The sequence below is a fragment of the Pseudonaja textilis genome, chromosome 2, assembly GCF_049901715.1.
Source record: "Pseudonaja textilis isolate UNSWEBS1 chromosome 2, rPseTex1.2, whole genome shotgun sequence".
Lineage (NCBI taxonomy): Eukaryota > Metazoa > Chordata > Lepidosauria > Squamata > Elapidae > Pseudonaja > Pseudonaja textilis.
In genome coordinates this window covers 228229455-228256612 of record NC_141991.1, presented here as the reverse complement: position 1 = coordinate 228256612, position 27158 = coordinate 228229455, and the positions used below count along the sequence as shown (strand labels likewise).

Sequence of the window (27158 nt, the reverse complement as noted above, 5' to 3'; positions counted from 1 at the left end):
GTAGCGGTGAGCTTATTTTTCATCCCTGGTTAACACCGACAGCCTAAAATAGCGACGCCCCCACCTTCCTCTACAAAACAACCTTTCTAGGAAAGCCATACCCGCAGGGCAAGCGCTGTAACACTTCCCACCTCATAGAATACCATGTGTACGGAAACATCGCAACGTATATACACTCTAGGACGAGACGCCTTTTCTATGGTAACTTCCGTCTCCTCGCTTACGTGCGTTGGTTTGGTTCAGATAGAGAAATTGCCGCCATCATGATGAACAGCGGTGGAATCGGGGTCCCCCTCGGCTTTCCTTTAACTCCTACTTCGGTTATTCAAGTCACTAATTTATCCTCCGCGGTTACTAGTGAGCAGATGCGGACGCTCTTCGGTTTCCTAGGTGACATTGAGGAATTACGCCTTTACCCTCCGGAGTAAGTGAGGCCCGGGAAGCCATAGAGAATGGCGGGAATGACTGTCTTTTAAGGAAAGGGGTATATTTTTTTTAAAAAAAAAACCCTGACCGGATGCTGCGCCCTCCATTTTGCTTGTGGGTGGCTAGTAGTAACTGTTCTGAGGCGATTGCTTTCTGCGAGGTTTGTTGCCCGGAGTGAAGATGGCACCGATTCGTCGTTTTATTTTTCTTCACTCAGTCCTATCATTCTTTTCCCTTTCAGTATTGTGAGAAGTGCCTCCGACTTTGAGGTTGGCGCTTCTTTGTTAGAAGCACTGATCCGAGCCCTCTGCAGATTAGCTTCCTTCCGTCGGTTTTGGAAAAGATGCGGCAGGGAAGCCTTTTAGCTCCTTCCCGACTTCTTTCCCTCAGCACATCCAACCGCTGGAATGGATTCTGTTGTGCAGTTTATCAGCCTTATTCTTTCAACCAACCTCACGTCCCCCTGCAGAGCTTCAGTCCTTTGCTTACTTAATTGGGACAGGATTTAGTGAAATTTCATGGGCTGAACCGCCAATTCAATACGGTTAGGCTAGAAATTGCAACCTATTTGAGGCATTTTTAGGTTAATATTGTGAATAGAGGTTCTTCCTTGTTATCACCATATGTAAAATCAAAAAAACCACCATATTTTACAGTCTTTCAATAATATTCAGGGAAAATTGAAGTATTATGGTTACCAGAAACATTTCCAACACTTAATGTGTTCAAGTACTTGTTATAATCAAGTAGTTAGAATTCTGCATGTGAATGTGCTGTGTGATAAAAGGTACCAAACATGTTGCTAATAGCAGACATGATTCTTTTTATTAAGATAAACCTAAAGATGTATCCAAAAGCAAATATTTATGTATGTATTATAATGCTTTTCTGTTGCTTCACTGATCTGGCCTTGAAAAAGTCATGTTCTTAAAAGCTTCCTGAATATTAAAAGTGAATGTAGACTTAATTCTGATGAAGGGCATTTCACAGAAAAGGAAACATAAAAATATAGAAAACTGATGGCAGAAAAAGACCTCTAGTGGTCCATCCAGCCTGTCTTTTGAATTTATTTTATTTTTAAAATGTTTGTCAGATGATGGACATGGGTCTATGTTTAAATTCAGTTACTAATAATTGACCCACTATTTCTGCTGGAAGCTGGTCCCATGTTTTCAAACTGTTACTTTTGAATTTCCCTTCTATCAGTTTGAGACTATGCCCTTATGTTTTGATTTTTGCTTAATACAGAAAATGCTGCCTTCCAGTACTTCATCCACACCTTTAATATATTTAAAAGTTTCAATCATGTTCCCTCTTTTCTCTGCTGTTGTAGAGGTTGTACATATTTAGTTCCTCCAATTTTTCTTGGAGCTTTTGCAGAGTCCCTTATCATCATCATTTTGTGATGGGAAGTCTCAGCAAGGACTCTGAAGTCAGAAATTTGAACTTTATAAAAAATTATGATAGATAATAAAATAAAGTCTATAGTGCTATTAGGTTTTAGAATTTGAATTTTTTGCTTTTTTTGCTGTTTTACTCCTTTTAGCTTTTTTAAAAAAATTGGGTGAATAATAATTTATTCCTAACAGTATACAATAATCTTTTTAATTCTTGACATGTAAAAACATAGAATAGAATTATTATATAGAAATAATTGTTTTTATTAGAAAAGCCAAAATATACTTAAATCAACATTTTAAGTATATTTTGGCTTGGAGGAAAGTATGCGGTGGGGTAGCCCAAGGCGCTGTTTTAGGCCCAATCGTTAACATCTTCATCAATGATTTGGATGAGGGGGTATATGGGGAACTCATTAAATTTGCAGTCAACACTAAGCTGTCAGGAATAGCCAACAATCCAGAAGATAGGCTTAAGGTTCAGAAGGATCTTGACAGATTTGAACATTGGGTCTATCGAACAAAATGAAATTCAGTGGTGAAAAAAGTGAGGTTGTACATTTAGGCAAGAAAAACCAAATGCACAAGTACAAGTACCTCGGTCTATAGTTGTAACTGTGAGAGAGATCTTGGAGTCCTAGTGGATAATCACTTAAATATGAGCCAACAGTGTGCTGCAGCTGCCAAAAAAGCCAACACAGTTATAGGCTGCGTTAATAGAAGGATAAATTAAGATCACGTGAAGTGTTAATACCACTTTATAATGCCTTGGTAAGACCACACTTAGAATACTGCGTCCAGTTTTGGTCGCCACAATGTAAAAAAGATTTGAGACTCTAGAAAGAGTGCAGATTAGGGGACTGGAGGCTAAAACATATAAAGAATGGTTGCTGGAATCAAGTATGTCTAGTTTAATGAAAAGAAGGACTAGGTGTGATGTGATAGCAGTGTTCTGATATCTCAAGGATTGCCACAAAGAAGAGACAGTCAAGCTATTCTCCCAAGCACCTGAGAGCAGGACAAAAAGCAATGGGTGGAAACGTAATCAAGGAGAGAAGGAACCTAGAACTAAGAAGAAATTTCCTGACAGATCAATTATCCAGTGGAACAACTTACCTCTAGAAGTTGTAAATTCTCCAACACTGGAAGTTTTTAAAAATAAGTTGGACAACCATTTGTCTGAAATGATATAGGGTTTCCTGCCTGAGCAGAGGTTTGGACTAGTAGACCTCCAAGGTCCCTTCCAGTTCTTTTATTTTATTCCATTCCATTCTATTCTCTTTTCATTAATAGCCTGCACCAGCCTTCTAACAATTTCCCCATCAGATCCTGATATGTAGGGCACAGAAAAATATTTTCTATTGGTTATTTTTATGTACCACATAAACCATGACTTTGTTAACCATTCTTTATTAAATAAACCTTAATTAGCTCAATTTGTGCAGCATATTCAAATAAAGCACCAAGGTTTACAAAACATAACAGGATTTGATAAAAAGATGCTTTAGGAAAAGAAAGTATTCCCTTTGATTTAATAGCAGGAAAGGAATGGGATATCTCTGAAAGAGACAATTATATCATTCTCACTCTGGATTTTTCATCACCAGTAAAATATCCAGAATTTGTTCTGCCAAAAAAGCTTTCTTTTTTTTTTTTTTAACTACAAAATGCCAATGGTGCGATCCTGGAATTTTGGAGTCTGCATATGGATAACATGTTATCCATAGGTCTCTTAAGACAGAACAAACTTGGTCACTGACCTTTTATGTTGTTTCTTTCTTGAATTCAAAAGACTTTACATCAATCTCTGTTCAGCAAATTGAAGCTGCACAGTTGAAATATTGTATAATTGTAAATATATTTTTGTTGCCTAATTTTGGATTTTCTTTTTATTGCTTTCTGAATATGAATTTGCATATTTCACTGCTTCAGTAATTGATCTAAAGTTATCCATGGTCCTTCTAGAGTTAACTCAGATAAAGTTTTGCCATTTCAGACCCAGTTACCATTTTTGAGATCAGGGTATTTTGTCTGATTAGTTTGAATTAACTGATGTTGAAATTTTTCTGTTCTCTTTTCTGTTTACTCAGTGTGAACAGATTAATAATTAAAATATTAATACAAATAAAGAATTTGAAGCATGCTTTATTAAGTATTTCCTAATGATACAGTAATCATAACTAAGCTAATTAGGAATCATTTGTGCAATTAGCATTATTATTAATAGCTTTTAAAAATTGAATGCCCATGCAGAGGGCCATCATAGATAAGCACTATAATGAAATATGTTACTTACTGGCTACTTATTGCCTACAATATTCTAGTTCACATTTTGGTCTTCCATGCTTGCAGTTAATCCAATTGTTAAATATATTAAAATTTTAGCAGTTTTGACTGCCTTGTAACATAAATATGGAGTATTAATAATATATTTACAGTTTGAGTGTCAACATTGTGTCACACAATTTGAACTGAAAATAGTTATTTATTTTAAGGATTTTTAAGCCTTTTAAGATTACAACCTGTGCAGAGGAAAATAATTGGAATCATTCTATATAGACTGAAATACTGTTACTTTGCAAACGTTATGTCCAAATATTAAAAATGATCCTGTAGGTTTAATGTCAAAGAAGGAATGATAATGTAAGAAAGAAGGCATTCAAAAGAAGACATAGAAGTCAGGTGTACTTTAGAAAACTTTTTCAGATGGTTTCTGTTACCATTTCTTAACTATATTAGCATTATTATAGTTCATAAGTCGCATATAGAACTTTGCATAATGCATTGTCTTTATTCCAGTTTGAGTTCAGTTCATAGAAATATCTAGGAACTAGAAGTTAGCTAAATAGATTGTGGTTTTTCAAGATTAGCCTAAGTTGGTTAAGAGGTCTTAGCTACATGGGCTAATTATAGAAGGGTCATGTGACACTTACTAAAGTATTATTGGAGTCAGCAGTAGTTTACAATGTTAGTTAAATAATAATAGTAGTGAAATAATAGTGAAATAATGTTTCATCAACAAGGCTATGATTATGCTTAGATGTATATTTTATTATATTATGGAGTAAATAGGAAACTCAGTTGTTGAGTGATATTGACTGGTAAAAGTTTTATATTCTTAACCACATATGAGTAGACACATAAGAAATTAAGAATCTGTAGAAGAATTGACAACTTCTATAATGAACTTTCAGGTGCATCAGCATAAGATGCATGAAAACAATATCGAAAAATATAAGTGTTAATTTTATTTTTTTGGTGTTTATGTGTTTATAATTGCTTTTGAGCACAGCTTGAAAAATAGATGAAACTAACATCTAATTGGGTTTGTTTTTCTTGCAGCAATGCACCGCTCGCTTTTTCTTCTAAAGTATGTTATATTAAGTTTCGGGAGTCTTCAAGTGTTGGTGTGGCCCAGCATCTAACAAACACAGTTTTTATTGACAGAGCTCTGATAGTTGTACCCTGTGCAGAAGGTTAGTATTTTCAGTATGGTTTTTCGTCATTTTTGTGGTCTCCACTCTTGTCAGTTTGTTCCATATGTTTTTTTCAGCATTTGTGAGATGATACATGTACATTTGCTATTCTTCAAATAAAACAGAACAATAAAAAGGAAAGAGAAGAGGTTACCTGGAGTTCTACAAATTTTCAGTGTTTAATTAGTTCTAAAATATGTGAATACTTTCTTTAATGTAATGTAGTCTTTTACAAGGATGAGGACTTGTTTCTTTCACTTATTCTTTTCGTTCCAATATGTGTTGTTCACCATTTGCCTAGAAAAAGTGAGTGGAACAACACAGATGAAAATTATATCTGAAAATGTCCTAAGTATATTTTTAATTAAATGAGAGTGAGCACACGGCTTTATTACAGCAATAGAAAGCATGTATTTTAGTTTTTATTATGTTATGTAAAAGAGAGTAATTTTTCCAAGCTAGATATCATATCTTTTCCAGTAATAAAATGATACAAAAGATATATAGAGAATATATTATAGAGATATATTATAGAGAATAGTTACTTAGTGGGGTCAGCACCACACCAGGATCCTCAAATTGCTTCAGGTAATCTCAAAATTAAATATTTAAAAATAGAATATTTAAAAAAACTGAAATCAAATATCCATGAGAAATCAAATATAGCATAAAGTTTGAGACATTTTAACTTAACAGGTTTTTTTTATGTCTATGCATTTTTCAAGGCAAAGGCCTGCCTTAAAAATCTGTTCCTGTATTTACTTCTAATATTGTTGGGATTTTGGTTCTATGAGTTTATTTGAACGATGTTAGTATTAGAGTGCATTTATTTTTATAGTAGTATTGAAAAATATTTATACTACAGTTACTCCTGTATTAGCTTTGGGTTTTGTTAGCTCAGTACTTATATCTGAATGCCACTTTTGTAGCTTCAGTAGAGAGGCGTGAAAGTGGAATAGCTATGCAGGTAAGAGAGGATTTAGAAAAGTGTTATTTACTCATAATTCAGTCGGTAGAAAGGAAAATGTTGGGAATAGCAGCTAAAAACCACAGGTGCAATTCTAATTATTCAGGCAGAAATTAAAAGGTGGGATTTTGAATAAAAATATAAATTATTCAAGACTGAGGATACAAGTGAAATGGCACTCTGAACTTAACAGTTGATTGCCCACTGCAAGCTTACAGCTGCAGCTATGGTTCAGAGTTTAAACTTTATATTATCTCCCTTCTGAATTAAAACTATTTGGTGGGATATAGGATGACTCTTGGAGGTGGCTGGGTTACTTTTGCTATAATGGTTCTGTCTAGGCTGGAAAGCACTGATTTCAGCATTGCCATTTTTATTTTATTTTTTGTTTCTAGATTGCCCATCTCCCTTAGGGAGGGATGTTTGCAGCCTTTACATCCTCATCCTTTTGTTTTCTATAAATCAGTTAAAAATATAGAATTAACAGCATCAGGTTATGAACTGCTCTTACTGTTAGAAAGTTTCTTTTTAACAGTCAAACTGCCTTTCTGAAATGTAAATTAATTTTTTGATTATTTACCTTTTGTAATGAGAGAGAATTGATTTGACTTCTTGTAACATCCCTTCAGATATTTAAATAGCTCTATCATATTTTCTGTCAGTTGTGATTTTTCCCCCTCAAGTCTAAACATGTACAATCTCTGCAATATCACTTCATAATATTTAGTTTCTCATTGCTCTTCTCTGGATCTACTACAACTTTGAATCCTCCTTGAAGTAGTACATTATTTTGACCAAAACAGAAAGAAGTAGAAATAGTATTTGCCATGATTCAGACAGATTTGCCTTTTTATAAGTATTATTCCCAGGATATATATACTTGTACATTTAATGGTTGTTTCCTAAGGAAAAGTTTTGCGCTTATTTCTGATTAATTTTATTCTCTTACTTTTAGACCATTCCCCAAATCACTCAAGATTTTTACTTATTTTAATTCTGACTTTGGGTGCATTAGCTAGTTCATTGCATTATGTTCCCTGCAAATGTTAAAAGCATTTTCTTCATCCAATTATAAATGATTAATAAAAATATTGAAGAGTTGAAGACACAGGACTGATCTTTGTGGCATTCTATACGATACTTCTCTGATTTGATAAGCAACGATCAATATGCACTCTCTGAGTATGATTTCTGACCCAGCTCTGTCCACTTAATTGTCACCCAGTCCATACTTAACTATTTTGCTAATAATGTCATGAGTTACTTTTTGAAATGTTTTGTGCACTAAATATACAGCATTCCCAAAATGTGTTCAAGAAGTACTCAATCAAAATTGACATAAGATTACTTTGACAAGATTTGTCCATGCTAATATTGCTAATAAGTAAGTATATTTTTCCAAATTAATTTCTCTATCTTCTCCAAAATTGTCTTAAGTATTGATCTTATGCTCCTGCCGCATACTTTTCTGAATCTTTTCTCTCTCTTTGAAGATAGGGACATTATTGTTTCTCCTTTAGTCTTCTGGCACTTGCTCAGTTCTCGAGGAATTCAGCTGAGATGATTAATTATTTCCTAGCATGCAGTTCATCTGGTCCTGGAAATTTAAACTCATTCAAAATAAAAAAGATAATTCCCAGCCGTGTTTCTGTTATTCCCAAGCTCCAGCCACATAATTTAAGGGGTTCATTTAGGTTACTGAGTACAACTCCAAGTTGAAGCATCTCAACCTTTTTATAATTTCTTGAAAAAAGAAACTGAACTAATAAAGGAATTGAGTAGCTCTGACTATTTACTTTACTATTTACTGATAGCATTTTGCCGTCTTCATTTTTACTTATTGTGAATGTATTTAAAGAAGTCCTTTCTGTTATTCTTAGCATTCTTAGCTAAACTTTTGCTTTCCAGAAACCATTTCCAGAAACTCTGTGACTGGAACACTTTCAGTTTTTCTCACATGTTCCATTTTTCTTTTGTAACATCTTTATCTAATTAACCTAGGTTATTGTTTAGCATTTTAATGTAGAATGGGAAGCTCCCTTAATAGGCCTGTGAGCAATCTGAAAGTTTGTTTTTTGCAGTCCTTATTGTTTATTATTTATTTTAAATTAGCTTCATAGCTCTTTGGGCTGTGGAAGTTTATTTGCTAAAATATAGATATCAAAGAAGTATCTATTGGTGCTATTACATCTTTACTTGCTTTTCTTAGTTCTAATAATTTCGTCACAATTCTTGATAGACTTAATTCTGTGAAATCTTTTATTAAATATCATGAAGAAAATAAAACAAATACATATACAGATTTTTTTCCCTTCCATTCAGTCGTGTTTGATTGTCATTGCCTGTCTGCAGTTTTCTTGGCAAGTTTTTTCAGAAATGGTTTGTCACTGCCACTTTCCTAGGGCCGAGAAGAAGCGACTGACCCAAGGTTACCCACCTGACTTTGTGCCTGAACTGGGACTAGAACTCATGGTTTCCTGGTTTCTAGCCTGATGCTTTAATCATTACATCAAGCTATCGTTATATGTAGAAAAGAATATGTTAATTATAGTGGAGTCATATAGTTCGACTTCAGGGAACACAATGTGGAATAGTTCTTTTTTTAAGACAGATTTAACAGATTTTTTTCCATTGAAAAAATGTGGATATATCTGGATAGAGAATATTACAAATGAGTTTCTTTATTTTGTTTTAAAAGCAAAATTGTATGATAAGAGCAACAATTTAAAAGTATTAGTAAGTTAAGTTATGTAATTTTTGCTAATTCATTTTGCTTGAACTGATGTTTAACATGGTTTATTCAGGATAAGCAAATTATAAAAATATTGCTTTATTGTGTTCATCTATTTATTCCCCTTGTCTACAACAAGATGATATTGGAGCAGCTTCATAAACTAGCATAGTTATCAAAGGTTACATATTGTACATTTTTGAATTTTTTTTAGTCTTAATATATTGATTTGTACTTCTGATCTAAATTATAATCTCGCTTGTATTTTTATATTTGATTTTTAATAAGGATACAACAGAGAATATACCATCTCTTCCTCGTGTATCTGTGGATTTTCCATGCCTGGAGTAGAAGAGCATATGAAAAGACAATTTCTGTTCTTCTACTTGTCTTTGTGCTAAAAACAGCCCAGAAAGACACAAAGATTTCTCCAACTGAAAAATCTCACTTTACTAACTTTACTATGTTTCTGCTAGACTGACTAATGCAGAGGATTTAGTGGTGTTCCTTAGCCCTATTCTCTCCCTTTAGATTTGGCTCAATAATAAGATGAGTTAACAGAAAGCTAAGTCATTTATATTACAATGGCACTTTGATAAGTTGTAATTTCTCTCTCAATGAGTTATTAGATTTTAAAAAATGCATTCTCTACTATGTGGTATAAAGTCAATAAGATACAGCAATGATTATGCATATAATTATCCATTTGAATTTTGTCTATAATTTACCATTTTAACTGTCTGCATGGGAACAAAAAAATGATACATGTAAAGGCAATTGAAGAGAATGCAGCAGTCATTGGCATTTACTCCCTCTTCCATTGTAAATTCTTTTTTTCCCAAATCTCTGAATTTATGTGGTGATCTCCCCAAATTTACATATGCTAAATTTCAGTTAATATAATTTTTAGCCATCTGTTTTGGCTGAGAATTTGAGGAATTCATTGAACACAGTGGAAAGATACTTGGATTGGGAAGGATTATTCTACCAATAAGCCTACCTAAAAGTAAACCTTTTAGCGGCTATTCCAAAGTAAGTATGCAAAGCTATTCCTCTGCAGTCAGTGCTGGGTAAATATAATTTCTTAATTATTTACATTTTGAGATTAATTAAAAGTGATTCATATGGTTTTATTAGAGTAAAATATTCAGATCAAATCCATAGGCTTGTATATTATCAAACTCAATAGCTTCCTTGGGTTTCATATGGAAAGTGGGGTGTTAACATAGGATGTAGAGCACACGTGCTCTGTTGATCTACTCTCTACAGGAAAATCCAAACAGTGTGATGCCTAATATTTATGAATTTATTATTGTACAAAATTCAGACACAAAAAGACATGGGGAAGGAAGAATGTTGAGACCTTTTTAAAATGTTCATCTTGTCTGTCAGGAATGATTCTCAGCACTGCATGGCAATGGCATCACTGAATAGTAAAAATGATGTCATATAATTCATACTTCATGACCAATGTGATTTTAGATACAGTGCAACATCCCATTGTCAAAATGCGTGGTCCCCTTCTCATTTTATGTGTATTGGAAATTTCTCTCTGACTTTGGTCTAGTTTGAGAGAAGACCAGATTGAAATACATCTGATTCCACCTTTAATCATCATTCTGAACTTTATGTCCACATTTTCTGGTAGATGGATTTTGACTATTAATTTGGTTTTGTATGTTTTCTCTGTGTGATATTTGTGCATTATTAGATGACTAGACTGGCCAAGGCAGACCTGTTACACTTGCCTGAATTAGGCATTGTTTGCCATGCCACTAAACCTGCCGCCAAGTGACAACTTCATGGGGGAAATGAGAACGAAGTCTGGCCTGCAGAAGATGGACGCCCTGTCTCTGTTTTATTATTTTGTTTTGCTTTATTTTTCTTCTTCTTTTTTTAATTTTGTCCCTTTCTTGCTGTAATTCTTTTGTTTCTATTTGTGAACTGGTTTTTCAGTTCTGTAAAAATGCTGTTCTGTTATAGGAATTCATGATTCATTTTAAACCTATCCTGTGGAACTAATACTGTGTCAGTAAGAGCTGACATAATTCTAAAGTCAATTTAGACTTTACATTTCAACTGTAAGTGCAATTTTAAGTTTAGATAATTTGAAATCTGGAAATAATTTCTATACTCTTAATTAGGACCATTTTGAGTATCAAATGAAGCCATCAAATTGTTTACATTATCTCCATGTAATTCAGCTTCTATATTATGCATTGATTTCTCTGGACTAAGTTTTGAAGTACTCATTTCTCCTGTAATGTTTTCAGAAACTTTCTTCTCCCATGCCCCCACCCTGAACCTCTCTATTACTCTTCAAAATATGTATTTGAGCAAATGTTCTCCTTCATGCCTAAGCTTTATGGAAGCCTGTTGAGATTTCCCATTGATATTTGAACTACAGAGTATATAAACATATTGGTAATATGATATATGTCAAGAAGGGTAATGTTATTTCAAGACTAATAGATTTTCTATTTATTTAATTTTGATATTCAATATACTTATTTCTGTAACAAATCTTTTAAAAAGGGAATACTCAAAATAACTGTGCTGACCAGTGTTTGTTTTGTATATTGTCTTCTCTTCACTGTAGCATTCTGTGAGAAGGTGACAAGCATCACTATTTTTTTTCTTGCATCTTGGCACATGATTATGACAGTCTGTCTTGGAATAACAGACACATAGAATTTGAATGTTTTCTACAGAACCTTCCCAAGAACAATAACTTTTGCTATTTTTTTTTGCAACAGGGATGAGAGTTCACAAATTATTTTTGGCATCTTTTATCGTAGTTTTGCATATTTGTTTTCTTTTAAACATTTTCATGTGTTCTGATAATTTTATGAGTAAATAGGGAATTACATAATTAGCAGTATACCCTACTAGAAATTTTTGTTTATCTAATGGACCAGCAGGATCTATACTAAAGCTACACATTATTTAAAAATACGAAGTAGGGGCCTAAAGTAAGGGGCTGAAACTTTTGATAGAAGCTTTAAATTGATGACTTTAATTACACAGATTGAAGTAGTAGTCAGTTATTAATCAGTTTAAAATGACATAGTCTAGTTCTGAGTAAAAACCTTTTGTGCCTGTCCATGCTTTTTACATCATTGCTTTTAAGTGTCATTTGAGTGTTCAGTGTGGTAAAGTTTGACCCTTTCTGGATGTAAGTCTATGTTTAGCAGATGTTTAAAAATTATTTTATTTTCTTTCGTTTTGAAGATAGATATTCATTTTGTTGCTTTTTAAAAGAAGGCTTGTTTTCTAGTAAATTAGTTACATGTAGGTATGATAGGTTAGAAAGTTTAGTATTTAATACAAGTTTTTCTCTGTTATATTTACTGGATGGCCACCCACTGATCAAAAGCTTCTCAATTAAGTGGAGAAGTTACTTTATGACTTTTCACTTCTTTGTATGATTTTCGATGCTGCTTCCAGGAATTAGGAAATTTGCAAGGGAGAGGAAAATCATTGAAAATTAGCTATTTTCCCTTTTGACTGATGCATGCCTTGATTGGATTAAAATGTGTTCCCGCAGTAGGAGAAATCCCAATTAGATATGGTTATGGAAGACTGCAATTTATAAGCATTTATTTTGGAATGTGCAATTGAACTCTTTAGAATAATAGGAAACTGGGTTTGAAATACTTTCATTTAAATGCAGCCCACTTAATATTTGAGTCAAGATCCTTTTATTTTTAAATCCATTCAATCAAGTGGAACTATTATATGCTTTTTATGTTGCTGGCTTAATCTTTCCACTCAGTCGAAGTTTACAGTATTTCAACTTTTATATATGAAAAGCTTTAAATTATTTCCTTCCAAAACTCAAATTGTCAGAATGTTTAATATAGATCTTCAGGTAGCTTTTTACATCAGAAACATCTTCCCCTTTTTGAAGGGGAATAACTTCTTTTGAGCTTTATATGGAGATCTGTGTTGCAATCTACATTATATCTTTGGCTTTTTAATGGAACATTATAGCATTAGTAGATTAGTTGGTGAGGCTTTTAAAATAAGAAATAATAAAAAATAGTGTGCATTTTTTCTTACTATAAATGCTATTATAATTCTAGATAATTGATGCTGTATGAGGGCAGATTGACTTAAATTCTTGGGCTTGCTCTAATAAGTAACAGTTATTTCAGAAAGTCGTGGATCCTTGACAGAGTACTTTGCCACCTGCAGTCTGTAATTTCTGGATAGATTAGGAACTAATTCTTTTAGTAGTCCTGTGCTTAAAATATTTACATTTGGATTGTTTGGGCATAACTCACAATATAGTAGCTAGCTATAAAGCATCTTAAAGAGTAGTATAAATAGGTTATCCTTAAAGTACATTTTTAGTAAAGACCAATGCAGTCAAATTATTCAAATATGGATAACTGTGGTTAGTGTGGAATGATTTTTATTTAATTATTTAAGTATTTTTAATCCTAATTTTCAGTCCCTAACATGAAACATTTCTGAGTTAAGAACTTGAGCAATTTTATTGAGGTAAGCCTTGTTCCCTGAATATGTATAACGAGAGGCAGAATCTCCTTGTCACCTTGTAAAAACAACTGTGGATCAGCTGCACTGACATTATGCAGATATAACAAACATGTCAGTGATCAAGTAAACACTTTTGTAAAGACTAGATTACACTATCCCTCATAATGCTACAGAACTCTGAGCCTTGTTAGGTCAAAGTATCATTATGTTTCTTGCCTTGTTTGATTTGTTGTACCAGATTGACAACTGATGATCAACTGGCAATATTTTTCACAGCCACTTTCCGCAGAAGAAAAGGCCAGTTTTTGCTTAGCACACTCCTGTTTCCTCTTTTTTTCTTTTTGACTGATTTGGTTATTTGCCATTTCTGGGGATTAAACTTTAAAAAATGTTCTTCTTTTCTGTATCTGATGTTCTGTGTGCTATTAGTGATGCAGCCAACACGAACGGTTGTCATGTGTAACACACCTTTCGATCACCGTGAAACAACGTCCTGCGAAAGCGTCCATGCTTGATATCGTTTGGTTCATGAACATTAAGTTTCCAGTACAGGTGACCCATAGCTCAAAGTGTTAAATAATTATCTACTCATTGTTCAGTTTTTAAAGTAAAAATCCGGTAATGAAGATTGTAGTTTTGCTCACTTACTGTTCCTAGTGGAGTAGGGGAAAGGAAAACGTGTGTTGTTTTGCTTTTTTTAAAAAAGGTTGTTGTAGTTTTTTTTTCTTTACTATATTTAAGTTGAAGGGAAATAGTAAATAGAAGAATAAAATTTGAAAGGTGGCCTTACTTTTGATAACAAAACCATTTTGCTCTTCAGGTAAAATTCCAGATGAAGCCAAAGCCCTCTCTCTCTTGGCTCCTGCTCCAACAATGACAAGTCTGATTCCTGGTGGAGGGTTGCTTCCTATACCTACGCCTCCTGTGAGTTCAGTAAGTAATGCTGCGTGTAATAATGCAGTTGATTCAGTTACATTTTTTGTAAGTGGCCTGTGGTAGGGATGCCTTTGATAAAATCTAATGTGTAATTAATTAAAATCCAAAGTAAGATGAGGCATTTATTAGGATAAACCAAAATCCTTAACATAGTAAGATTTAGACTTCATCAGAAGCCTATATTAGCAAAGAGGACCAGAGAAAATAGCAAGAAAAAATAATGTTAAAACTAGATTTTTTACAGATTGGTACAGTCAAGCTGCTAGGGTTTCTGGCTTTAAAAGGACTGAAGCAGCTTTGTAATACTCCAATTATTCAATCTTAGTACATGCTTTTCTGCTAAAAATATTGCCTTATTGCCCAGAAGTTAAAATAATTATTCCTTCATGTTTTAAAACTGAAGAAGTACTTTATAGTATTTTTATAGTGTTTTTAGATAATTTTAAATCAGTATAAAATATTTTTGTATTGATTCAAAACAGAAGAAAGACCCCATGCTTGTCTCAATATTCTCTATTTATAGATAGGAATTTCACTTGGTCCACTAGGAGCTATACCAGCAACAGCACTGGATCATAACATTACAGCCATTGGAGACATACCCCAGCCACCCATTATGGGCAATGTGGATCCTTCCAAGATTGATGAAATTAGAAGGACTGTATATGTTGGAAACCTCAATTCCCAGGTAACATTTCTGTTACAGAGGAATATATTAATAAAAAGTATAGCTGCTTATTTTGTCACTTGTTTGCGTGACAATTGCAGTTGTTTGCTTCATTTTCTCCATCAGAGAATTACCTTGGTCTTTCATGCAAGCAAAAGTCTAGGAAAACTGTTAAGTCAGAAGTCACAGTGACATGAGATCTTTGCATAATGATTTATATAGTCCTTGTTTAATGATGGCTGCCAGAACTGTTGTTGCTAAGAGGCAGCACCAATATAATACTCTTATGTATTTATTATGTTAATTTAAATGGCTTCTCATCTTAAATTCATGATTTGGTTAATGGTATTAAAAAGTACGAAAACAGGAAAAAACAAAAATGGAACGTATAAAACAACAGCTGGGTTAAAAAGAGATGCAGATTAACATAACCAATGCCTGGGCTTAGCTCCACGTCCTCACCCCTAGGTCCAGGGACAAAACAAGATTTTAAGGTCTTAGAATAGTCTGACAAAGTCAGACCCAATCTGATTTCTGTGATGATAATGATCCAAAGCATGGGCATCTTTGCATTATTATATGTATTTGGTGTCTCTCTCTCTCTCTCTCTCTCTCTCACACACACACACACCCATTATTGACCACCCAAATCCAGTGGACTCTTGGCAGCATACAAGACACTAGAAAAAACATTAAATCATTTTCTTGATATTAATATTGGTATTCAAGATGTAGGAATAGTTTTCATTTTAGGGACAGAAATTAACATTGTAGTTGGCATGATTCCAAATAAGCAGAATGAGAAATAAATTTGCAAGTTATTTTTAATTTGAGTTGTTTTCTTTCCCCCCTCTCAGACTACAACAGCTGATCAGTTGCTTGAGTTTTTCAAGCAAGTTGGAGAGGTGAAGTTTGTGCGGATGGCAGGTGACGAAACCCAGCCAACACGTTTTGCCTTTGTGGAATTTGCTGATCAGAATTCTGTACCTAGAGCTCTTGCCTTTAATGGAGTTGTATTTGGAGACAGACCACTGAAGTAAGAAAAACAGCTTTTTTATAATAAATTTCTACATAAGCCAGAATAGATAGAGTTTGTAAAAGGTGTAGTTCAAAACATCTGGAAAGTATTAGGTTGCCTATTTCTAGCATAGTATATACATGCATATTCTTCATAGGGACATTTGTGTGCATTTCTACAAAATTTGTGCAAGTCCCATGGGTTTATTTAAGCAATTTATTGCACATGCTTAATAAATAGATCTGCTGTATGTCTGTAGGAAAAATGCAAATGTTTTTATTGGTAACTAATTAACTTCAAATAAAACAAGTGATAACATTTGCTATAATTAGTTAATAAATAACTTTTGGACAGAAACCATGGATAAATTGGGGATTTAGCACAGAAGCTTTGGCTGACCTGTAGGAAGTTGAAGTTCATTCTTGGCATGTCCAACTGGAAGTGTTTCATAAAATGTGAATGGAAAGGTGCTCTTATGAAAATCTGAGAGAACCGTCCCACTATGTGTATGTTACATTTTCATAAAGGCAGCTGGTTCTGTACTATATTGATAGGGTCCTGGTCTGTGCTAGAGACCTTGAACAACTCACTGTACTGTTTGAGAGTCTTGGAAATTGAAATTTCTCAGCACCATATTAAATGCTGTAAAATTTAGAGTTTATTTTAATTTAGAGGTTGAAGGCATGTTTTGAAAAACCAGATAAGAAGCAGCTTAATGGCTTCATTTTTGTTTCATCTTATATGTATAGGGATAAGCAATTGGCCACAAACATCATTCCCACATTCTTTTTTTTTTTTACATTCATGAAGTGTTCTCTTAATATCTAATAACATTTAAAATGCTATGCTAATTTAATATTTTGCTTGGATCTTAACAAAAGGAAGCAGTAAACTGAAGCTAAATTGTGTCTTGATAGTCAAAATGCCTCTGGGCTTCAGATAGATCCCTCTGCATTCTTAGGAGAGCAGAGGAGGCTTAGCAGAGCAGTAATGCAACAAAAGAATTAGATGTGAGAAAGTGATGGAAGGAGTTAAGGAGTTATGGGACTATGATTTGACAGAAGGGGAAGAAGAAAAACATCTGAGTTCAAAGGAAGTATTTTACTAACAGGTCTCAAGTCTTGTACCAAGTTTTTCAAATTAGTTTTCTGTCTCATTAGCCGAGAGGAGGAATAGGCAGGATAAGTAATTGCTAAAAGCTGTAGGCTTTTATGAACACCCCCCCCCCCAATGGCTCAGCAGTTAAAGATGCTGAGCTTGTCAGCTGGAAATCCAACAGGCCAGGTTTGAGACCCGAGCGCTGCACAATGGGAATGACTCCTGTTCCTACACTAGCTCCTGCCCACCAGCAGTTTGAAAGCATGAGAAATGAGACCAGATAAATAGGTACTACTTTGGTGGGAAGGTAACAGTGTTTTCTATGACTTTGGCGTATAGCCATGCTGGCCACATGACCACAGAAAAGGCCCTCGGACAATGCTGGCTTCTTCAGCTAAGAAACTGAGACGAGCACTGCAGCCTGGAGTTGGACACGACAGGACAGGAAAATCTTTATCTTTACCTTTATAGGCTTTTATGTAAAAAGTATCTCTGATAGATTTAACTCCCCCTCCTTTAATTATCATAATATATAAAAAACCTGCCTGATTGTTCCTCGGAATAATAAGATTTTTTAAAAATCAGTAGTTTATCTGATCAAATTCATTGTTTTGAAGTCTAGTCCAAACCATCCGTGAACTAATAAATAACAAGAGTCCATTTTCTACTCAATGGCAAAATTAAAAAAAAAAGATAGAATGAAACAAATGCATACGTGCAGTGAAATAACTAAATAAAATATGTGGTTTAATTTAGAATAAACCACTCCAATAATGCAATAGTGAAGCCACCTGAAATGACACCACAAGCTGCTGCAAAGGAGTTGGAGGAAGTGATGAAGAGAGTACGGGAAGCTCAGTCTTTTATATCAGCTGCTATTGAGCCAGGTAGGTTTTTCTTTGTCCTGTATTTCCACAGGGGTAACTCCTGGCATGTATGTTTGGTGGAACACTTTTTTTTTCCTCTAGGAAACAGGGAGAGGCTATCCTGGGCAGAATTCTTTGGTGGACTCAGTAATTTTGAGTTTAGTACTTGATAGTCAAGAATGTGCAGTTAAGGTACCTGATAGCACTGTTTTTTTATGTCAAACTAATTAATAATTTTTAATAGCTTAAAAAAAGGACTATTTGTTGGTCCAACTCCTCACAATTTTCCAACCATCATTTTGTTACTGCCTGACCTGTTTCTTTTCTTTTTGGACTTCTGTCTCATTATGGTTTGCAGCTCCATTATTTTGGATTGAAGTATAACTTTTCTTGGGTGTTTTGTTTGAGTGCAGATGAGTAATGTGCTCAGTTGCTCTGCTTTTTTATTTTTAGGTATTGGGGTTTAGAGGACATTCCTAAATTTATTAAAGTAGATGTAATACCCATAATCATCAGAAAATTATGATAATTAGGAAAAGGTCAAAACTAGCAGTATTGGACTGGGAAGACTGCACCTGAAGTAAACTGTTCAGCACTCACTTTTATAAAAACTGCTAAAATAATCCATGCAGTTAAAATTAGTCATTTTCTACAACATCAGAAGACAACTGACAAGCAAAGTCTAGCAATAATTTGATTTTGTAATGAAAATTACTGAAGTAATTGGCAGATTATCGAGGAACAAATATCAGAACATGAAATTTTCTTAAGTACCTTACAAAGAAAAAGGAATTCTGACCCTTAGCATTCTTGTTTTCCTTATTTAAATGGCCTTTAAAAATGAAAGAAAACATCATACAGATTATCTTGGTAATTTTTCTTGATATGGCTAGCATCTAGCCAGTCCATTTTCAGTAATCAATGTAAAAAAAAAACCCAGACCTTAAATACCACAGCCATGTAACTAAGTTTGTAGACTATTAAAGGACATATATTATGAATCAGTCTATCATTTTATTTCATGTTATTATAAAAACTGAACAAAATTTTATTTTCTTGACTCTGGTTCTAGAATTATTGCTTTTCTTATAGGCGAGTCCATTATGTTCTTAAAGATTTGAGGATTAATTACTTAATTATATAGCAATGCTTTGGCAATAAAAATCCAGTGCTATTCATGTGCATTCTGCATAGCATTTCAAAATTCTATCAGATTTTATGTGTTTTCTGTCTGAAATCAATTTTACCAAACATGTTTTAATCTTGTGCATTGTGGCAGCAACAAATCCCATTCCTTATTTAGCTAGCTGTTTATAATTATCTGGTTTATGTGTACTGCTGCAGGATGGCTGCACTCAACGAATATATGCAATGACTTTCTTGGATGTTTCTGAAGGATTTTTGCAAAGAAGGAAGATGTGCAGAGAGTAGGCCCCTTGCAATATATGTGGTACATTCCACTTGTGCCAGATTGTTAGCTGGGATCTTTAAATATTCTGAGCTTACACTGCAAAGTCGTTTTTTCTCTCAGAGTCTGGAAAGAGCAGTGAAAGAAAAGATGGTCGATCGCGTTCCCATTCACGTTCAGAATCCAGATCTAGTTCAAAATCTCGAAGAAAAAGATCACACTCAAAACGCAGGTAAGTCGTCTACATGAAAACTTCTCTGAATTTGTCTTCTGTGTCGCCTAAGGCAGGTGTCCCCAATTCCCAGCCATGGCTTGTTGGGAACTGGGCCACACAAGCAGCCAAATGGGACTTCCAATTTTTGGTTAAGTTAGGAGGGAAGTTCTACCAAGGAGGACCAAGATGAGATTGAGTTTTCTTTGTGCATCAGTATTTTATTTAGTACATTATATGGTGTGATAGTGGTGATACATGCTACAGAAAATAAAAACAGTAAAAAATAAAAAGTGTCTCAAGATTGAAAAACAAAATGGCTGTAGACAACATGTGAAGTAATAATAAAATATAATGCTTTTTTAAATCCAAGAATTATTTAGACTTCACAAACGTAATGATACATTTTGAGGAAGTTGTGTATGAGTATACTAAAATGCTTCCATTATACTATTGTTAGAAATGACTATGAAAAATATCTGTCTTAATCCATAGCATTCATCCCAAAAGTGCCACATATTTAATATTCATATTTATCTCCAGCCATTTTTTTACATCCAATAATATATATTGAAATTTTAAGACCTTAATAAAAGCATAAATTAATGAGTAAATGTATTTCTTCAACTCGTTCCTTATCTGTGAATCCAATTCTTGCTCTTATGATTGAACCTTCTATGATGAAATAGGCAACCCAGGTTATCCCCAGGCTTACCTGTAAGAATTATTGCTAAAGTTGGCATAGTTTTATTGCATATAAATAAGCTTAACAGGTTAGTTTCTCTTCCCTTGCCCCCTCCCAAAACGGGAGACATAGGGATGTTACAATGTATAATTAAAGCTAAATTCAGGTGCTTTGAACTGGCTATGAGGTTTAAAAGGTTTAAAAGAATTTTATAGCCCTTTTTGTAAACTGATAAATTATAAGATTATCATAATTTGTCATCATTATTCATATAATAATTACATTTCAGTTGCCTTTTGCTTTGAAGATGGCTTTGGAACATATTGTTTGGCTTTTCATGTTGTTTAGTAACTTGTGAATGTTCTGTTTTTTAAAAAAAATGCACAATAATGCAGGCAACATAGGAAGAGAACCAGTATAATTTATAGCATTTAGCCTCTACAATTACTTGCTACAGGAGTAGATCCCGTGATAGATCACGCTCTAGTCAAAAGGACAGACGCAGATCCAAAAGCCCTCCCAAAAAACGTTCAAAGTCTAAAGAACGCCGAAGATCAAGAAGCAGTTCTCCTCCTCGGTGAGATTCCTATCATTAAGGCTATTGCATATTTTTGATATCACCAAACACTAAGAGGCTTAGGAGTAATCCTAAAACTTAAATTTAATAGTACATCTTGCTATTGAATTATAATTGCATGTTATCCAGCTGTATGTACAAATGGCATGAATAGCAGTTAACATAATATCATTTTTGTTTACTGATTTTTCTATCTCTCTGCTATTTTGTAATTTTTCTGCCATCAGTACTCGGTGCAATTTGTTAAAGGACAATTTTGGAATTAAGTTTACTTGACTTGTGTTCCCTTGTGCTCTAATGTTAGGAAAGCTGAATTAATAAATATTTTCTTTTCTCAGGGAGAAGAGGAAAGAAAGCAAAGAGAGGATTAGAGAAAAAGAAAAGATTAGAGAGAGAGACAGAGATAAAGAAAAAGAGAAAGATAGAGATCGAGAAAAGGATAGGGGCAGGGAAAAAGACAGAGGCAGAGAAAAAGAGAGAGGGAGAGAGAGGGAGAAGGAGAAGACCAAGGATAGAGACAAGGACCGAATGAAAGATAGGGAGAAGGAGCGAGAAAAAGACAAAGAGAAGGATAAAGAAAAAGAGAAGGAGAAAGCAGCAGATATGGAAAAAGAAAAAAGAGAAGATTTGGACAAAGAAGGAGAAAAAGAAAAGGAGAGAGAGACAGAAGGAGACAAAGAGAAGGATGACAAAGAACACGTCAAAGAAAAGGAGGAAGACAAAGAGAAAGTAAAGGAGGCAGAAAAGGACCATGAAAGAGATAAAGAAGGAGAGAAAGCAAAAGACAAAGAAAGAGACAGAGACCGAGAAAGAGATGAAAAAAAGAAAAAGGAGAAGAGATCTAAAACACCTCCTAGAAGCTATAGTTCCTCAAGAAGATCACGTAGTTCTAGCAGGTTTGATTTTTTTTTCAAAGTTCCTCAATTCTTTTTTTGAAAATTTAAATTGTAGTAAATAGTACATTTAGTGCATACTAAAACAATGATGAGACAATGATTATTTGATACCTGTTGCATATTTTTGAAGGGATTAAATTAGGGCCACATTATGAATCAATTACCATATGCTTTTCATCTGGTAAATATTGAAGGATTCCAGATATAAACCTTTGGTGCTTCTGGACAAGATTTTTCATTCATATCAAGTCTGTGAGTCAGACTTTCACAGCCATTTCTGTTTTAAATTTGGGGCCAGCCTACGCTAGCAGACAAACACAATACAGAAGCCTGATGATGGCAGATGAGATTCTGCCGAAATGTTGCTACAACTTTAAAAGCACAACTATAATGACGTGGGAAAATACCCAAATAAAGCTGAATACCATACATATAAATACCCATGAAAACTTAAGAAAACACACACACACACACACACACACACACACAGTATTCAGCTTTGTTCGGGTATTTTCCCACGTCATTATAGTTGTGCTTTTAAAGTTGTAACAACGTTTTGGCAGAATCTCATCTGCCATCATCAGGCTTCTGTATTGTGTTTGTCTGTGTTCGTGTTCGTCTGGCAGATGAGATTCTGCCGAAACGTTGCTACAACTTTAAAAGCACAGGTATAATGACATGGGAAAATACCCAAACAAAGCTGAATACCATACATGTAAGTACCCATGAAAACTTAAGAAATATACACACACACACACACATATATACACACACACACACACACACACACACACGTACATACATACATACATACACACATACACACACACACACATACACACACACACACACATTTTCATTAAATACCATATCAGGCTTCTTTTAAATCAGCTGGCCTTGTGTTAGGTTTTAATGCATTTTGTATGGATTGTAATGAGCAGGGCTAATTATGCCAAATTATGGTTTTGAAGGTGTGAATGAACACTGGAAGCTTATATTTTTCTCTGGTATGGATAAAAACAGCAACTGTTGTTTTTCAATCAAAATGTGCACTACGATAATTTTATAGGTGACATTGACTGCAATTTAGGACCTGCATGATAGAGCAACCTGAGCTTAATTAAATTAGTTATACCTGGTGGACTTCCAATTTTTGATTAATGGATCTTACAGAGATCGAAGGAAAAGGAAGAGCCGAAGTCCTTCAAAGTCTCCCAGATCATCCAAAATCACAAAAAGGAAATCATCTCGGTCTCCATCTCCAAGGAGGTAAGTGCATTGATTTATCATGCAGAGTTTTTGTATTGTTCAGGCTCTTCTGCAGTACATGCCTGTCATTAACAGCAAGTAGATTAATGCAAAAAGAAACGCCAAACAAAGAAAGAAACAGGAAACATATATTTGGCTTTTCTTCTTTGATTAATAATACCTTCAATATTTTTTTTCCTTTGAAATGTAGAATTCATTTTGAAAATAATTTTTAGTAGCAGTTGCCTGACTGGAAATTGAAAAAAACACCTTAGAAAAAAAGGCGGTGATAAAACAGTTATTTAAAGACTGCAGAGGAAACATGTTTGAACTTGGCTTGAGGCAGCCTTTAGTCTAATTGTCGCTATTGGAGCTTGCTGCAGTGCATCCTAAAAGGATTAATAAGGCGCAGGATTTTTTCGTTTGATGGATACACTGTTTTTTACTGCTGTTGTAAGCTGCCCATAGTTGTTTAAGGTGGCCAACCATACAAATCTTCTAGATCAATAAATAAATAAATAAACAAACTTTAAGATGACTTAAATATTCAGAAAAGAACTAAGCTACTTTTTAAAAAAATGCTAAATTTAACATTAAAATATTTTTCTATTGTAGATATTTTTTGTTGAGTAACATAAATTATTTAATATAAATATTTATTTAGTCTTAACTGGGAGGTTCTTTATGTGCCAATTTTGAGAATAGTTGATTATTTATTTTTATCCAGATACCTTGACTAAAATTTAAAATTAGCTTACCCATATTTTACTGGTAAGTATTTAGAAGAAACAGCTAAAATAAAAATTTTGTTTCCTATCATTAAATATATTAAGTACTATGACCTTTTTCCAATGTTACTTGTCATGAATTCAGTATTGTTTGAGAATGTGTGACTTTGCTAATTGTTCTTTAATGAATTATGTAAGCATGAAATGAACCATCCTAATTACATCAGTGTGTATAATATTTGTTCCAAAACAGAAGCAAGAAAGACAAAAAAACAGAGAAGGAGAGAGACGTAAGTAATGATCGAAGAAGAGAGAGGGAGAGGTCTACCTCAAAGCGAAAGAGTAGTAAAGAAAAAGAAGTCAAAGAGAAATCAGATAAAACCCCAGTTGTGAAGGTAAGCTTATTTTGATCAAGCCAATACAACCATTGTAGAATATTTTAGGAAGACTTTAGTGCCTGCTGTCTTTCATTGGTTCTTTGGATACCTCCTAAATTTTATTCAATTACTGAAAAATCCTCTTTGAAATAACTCAGTAATTTCAGATAAGAACAAGAAGTGATAAATATCATATTCCTTTTTTAAAAACAAATAGTTTAATATGGAAGGACAAAATTTGCAGAGTTGAATTTTACTCTTTTGGGGTGTTCTTAGGAAGATTCACTCAGTAGAATGTTGTTTCCAACAGGAAGGAAAGACAACTGTTCTTAATTGCAGAAAGTGAAGTTAATCAGTTTAGCATATTTTCTAACACTATTTTGAGGTTAATAATAAACTAAATAATATATGTATGTTGTAAAGCTACCTTGAGTACTATTTCTACAAGAAGGACATACAGAAAATAGCAATTGTAAGGAATCTGTTATAATGAATAGACAGGCAAGTTCCCAAATCCCCTTTAATGGCAGCCAGCAAACAGATAGGATTGAGTTAACTCCACTTCTGGAAGAGAAAGCTGCACCCCTTAGCACATAAATGGAAAGATTTCTCAAACCCTTTCTCTGTAGGCTGGTAGAAAATTGGTAGACAGAAAGAGGAGACATAATCCTTTATTTTGGTGAAGGTTTTCAGTCATGCATGCCATCAAAAATCAATTAGATAAATTTGTTGTGTATTTTTTATTTCTTGCTTTTTAAATATTTTTCTTTGTTTACAAAGGATAAAGATCTCAGTAAAGAAAATCAAAATTCTGAAATCAATAAAGCAACAGAAGGAGAGGAGACAACAATTGCAGCAGAAATTGAACAACAACAGAATGGGAACTGCCAGCCAAATGAAGAAACAATCTCAGTTAAAACTGAAGATGTGTAGAATGTTGAATGGGACCTTTGACACATTTTGCAAAAGAAATACAAAACCTTTTGTCTCATCTCCAAAATACATCCAAAAAGGATACAACGTTATTAAGCAATCAACTGGACATACCAAATTGTGCTTGCAGCTATTCCAGTCTTGGTTGTTTGGTCACCTTGAGGACTGACAAGAAGCAGGACTACCAATAGGATATGCTGTGACAAAAGCACTGGTCAAATCTTCCAAATAAATGTATTTCATTGTTAATAAAATACTAGGAGATTGCAATGTACTATCCTGAAAAGCTACCAAGGGATGCATTTGGAAGTTGTTAAAATATTTGTAGATTGATAATTTTTGTTTTTCTTATGGTTTAAAAACTAAACTCCATGTGATATGTTTTGATGATGTGCTTGAAAATGGTGCAGAAATAAACATATTTCCTTTGATGTTGTAAATTACAAGTGATGAAAAGTTTTAACCTAACACAGTTTTACAGTTGTGTTATGCCCACAAAGGCAAGTGAAGATTCTTTCCTCTGTTATTTGTGACTTTCTTTTTATATTTTTAAAAACATAATTTACAACGTAAGTCTAAAATTCTTCTCTTAACTATAGCTGATCAATGCATGCTAATGTTCGGATTCTGAAAAGAAGATCCATGTTTATACTAGAGTTCCATTCTTCCAATTATAAGCACATCTATATAGTAATTGCAAACAACTGACTTTGTCTTGAGTTGTATTACAGGGTGCCTAGTCACTTGCAAATAGAACAGAAACAGAAAGATGGTTTCTTTTTACTTTTTAATGGGGATGTAGAGCACAAGCTGATGCTTTAGTGCCTTTGACACAGAGAATAGTGATTTCTAGTAACATAGAGGGTTTTTTTAATTATCTGTTTATGAGTTGCTCTCTTTGATGATTCTATCACACCAGTAGGCAAGCATTTGAAAGATGTCAGTCACATTATCCATTAGTTATTTGAAATAATTTGAAGATCTCTTGATTTCAAGTTAAAAAAAAAAACCTAGTTAATCTAATTGCTGTTTAGGGACCATAAAAAGTTGGGCATGATCCAGCAAATAATCCAGTTAATCTATACATTTTTCAGATCATATACTGAACCAGGGAATTGAATAGTGCTAAATAAAAATAATGTACCTCTCGGCAGGACTGGAACATAGAAAGCTCCCTTTAAAAGCATGCATCTTATGGGCTAAATGTAAGAGTTATTTCTATACATTCTATCACAAGTAAAGAAATAATTAAGATTTCTGTTCTGTTTGATAAAAATCTGAAAGAAAAAAGCACATGAGCACAACTAATTCTGGCCTCATTGCAGCCTTTTAAAATTTAAAGCAAAAGGTTGTGAAATCAAGAACTATTTGAATACAATGTAATACAATCATATGGCCTTACAGGATTAAAAAGAGGTATGAAAAGCCAAATAGTCATAGCTTTCAGTTTGTGTTCTCAATATTTCTGTTTACGGACAGATAGGTGAGTATGATAAAATGAAAGCTATAAGATTAGAGCCCATAGATTGTGACACTGCTTTAGTAGCTCATTGTTGGGTGAGGTATTTGTTCGTTTTGTTACAGTCTAAAGTTTTTCTTCAAAAAACCTTTAGTGAATGCTTTACCATGTAAAGTATGGACAGTAATTTTGTGATGTTTATGCCACGTGAAGTTGGCTCGCAAACAGCTTATTCTGATAAAGCAATGACAAACCTCATGCTTCTTGAAGTACTGAAAGATTGTGTCTTGGAACAGCAGCTGTCATATTTATGATGTATAAGTAGCATAGAGCAAAGATTGTATACTTGCTATCTTTGGTACCATCACTAATAAATTTTAGTATTTTAGAGGGAAGTAGTTCTGATCTGCTTTTTAAAATAATGCCTGGAAGTTGATCATTTTCTACAATAGCTACATTTTGTTATGTGGATACTTTGGTTTGCATTGGTACATAGCAAAGTAAAAAAGATGGAGCGCAGAGGAGATACATATTAAAAGTTTACAACTTTT

The 27158-nt window shown here is 33.8% G+C and overlaps 1 protein-coding gene across 5 annotated transcripts; it reads left to right on the top strand.

Annotated features, from left to right (window-relative positions):
* Window positions 1–241: 241 nt before the first annotated feature.
* Window positions 242–27002, top strand: SREK1 (splicing regulatory glutamic acid and lysine rich protein 1). Of its 5 annotated transcripts, none has more exons than XM_087927225.1 (13): window positions 242–424; window positions 5166–5299; window positions 13930–14052; window positions 14321–14433; window positions 14960–15124; window positions 15961–16139; window positions 17976–18106; window positions 19617–19725; window positions 20847–20966; window positions 21305–21862; window positions 23036–23131; window positions 24092–24233; window positions 24996–27002. In XM_087927225.1, the coding sequence occupies exons 4-13, from the start codon at window positions 14374–14376 to the stop codon at window positions 25146–25148; spliced, it is 1713 nt and encodes a 570-aa protein (XP_087783351.1). In that variant the 5' UTR covers window positions 242–424; window positions 5166–5299; window positions 13930–14052; window positions 14321–14373; the 3' UTR covers window positions 25149–27002. The 5 variants fall into 5 exon arrangements, with proteins under 5 accessions (XP_087783351.1, XP_087783350.1, XP_026573182.2 ...); XM_087927224.1 differs by having other exon boundaries at window positions 10709–14052; XM_026717397.2 differs by lacking the exon at window positions 13930–14052 and having other exon boundaries at window positions 14321–14424.
* The last annotated feature ends 156 nt before the right edge of the window (window positions 27003–27158 follow it).

Bases quoted from the DNA above. Each gene is read 5' to 3' on its own strand.
- SREK1 (XM_026717389.2), top strand. From the start codon at position 264: ATGATGAACAGCGGTGGAATCGGGGTCCCCCTCGGCTTTCCTTTAACT. The intron at 425-5,165 runs GTAAGTGAGGCC...TTTTTCTTGCAG, and splicing joins TTACGCCTTTACCCTCCGGA to CAATGCACCGCTCGCTTTTT. The intron at 18,107-19,616 runs GTAGGTTTTTCT...TTTTTCTCTCAG, and splicing joins ATCAGCTGCTATTGAGCCAG to AGTCTGGAAAGAGCAGTGAA.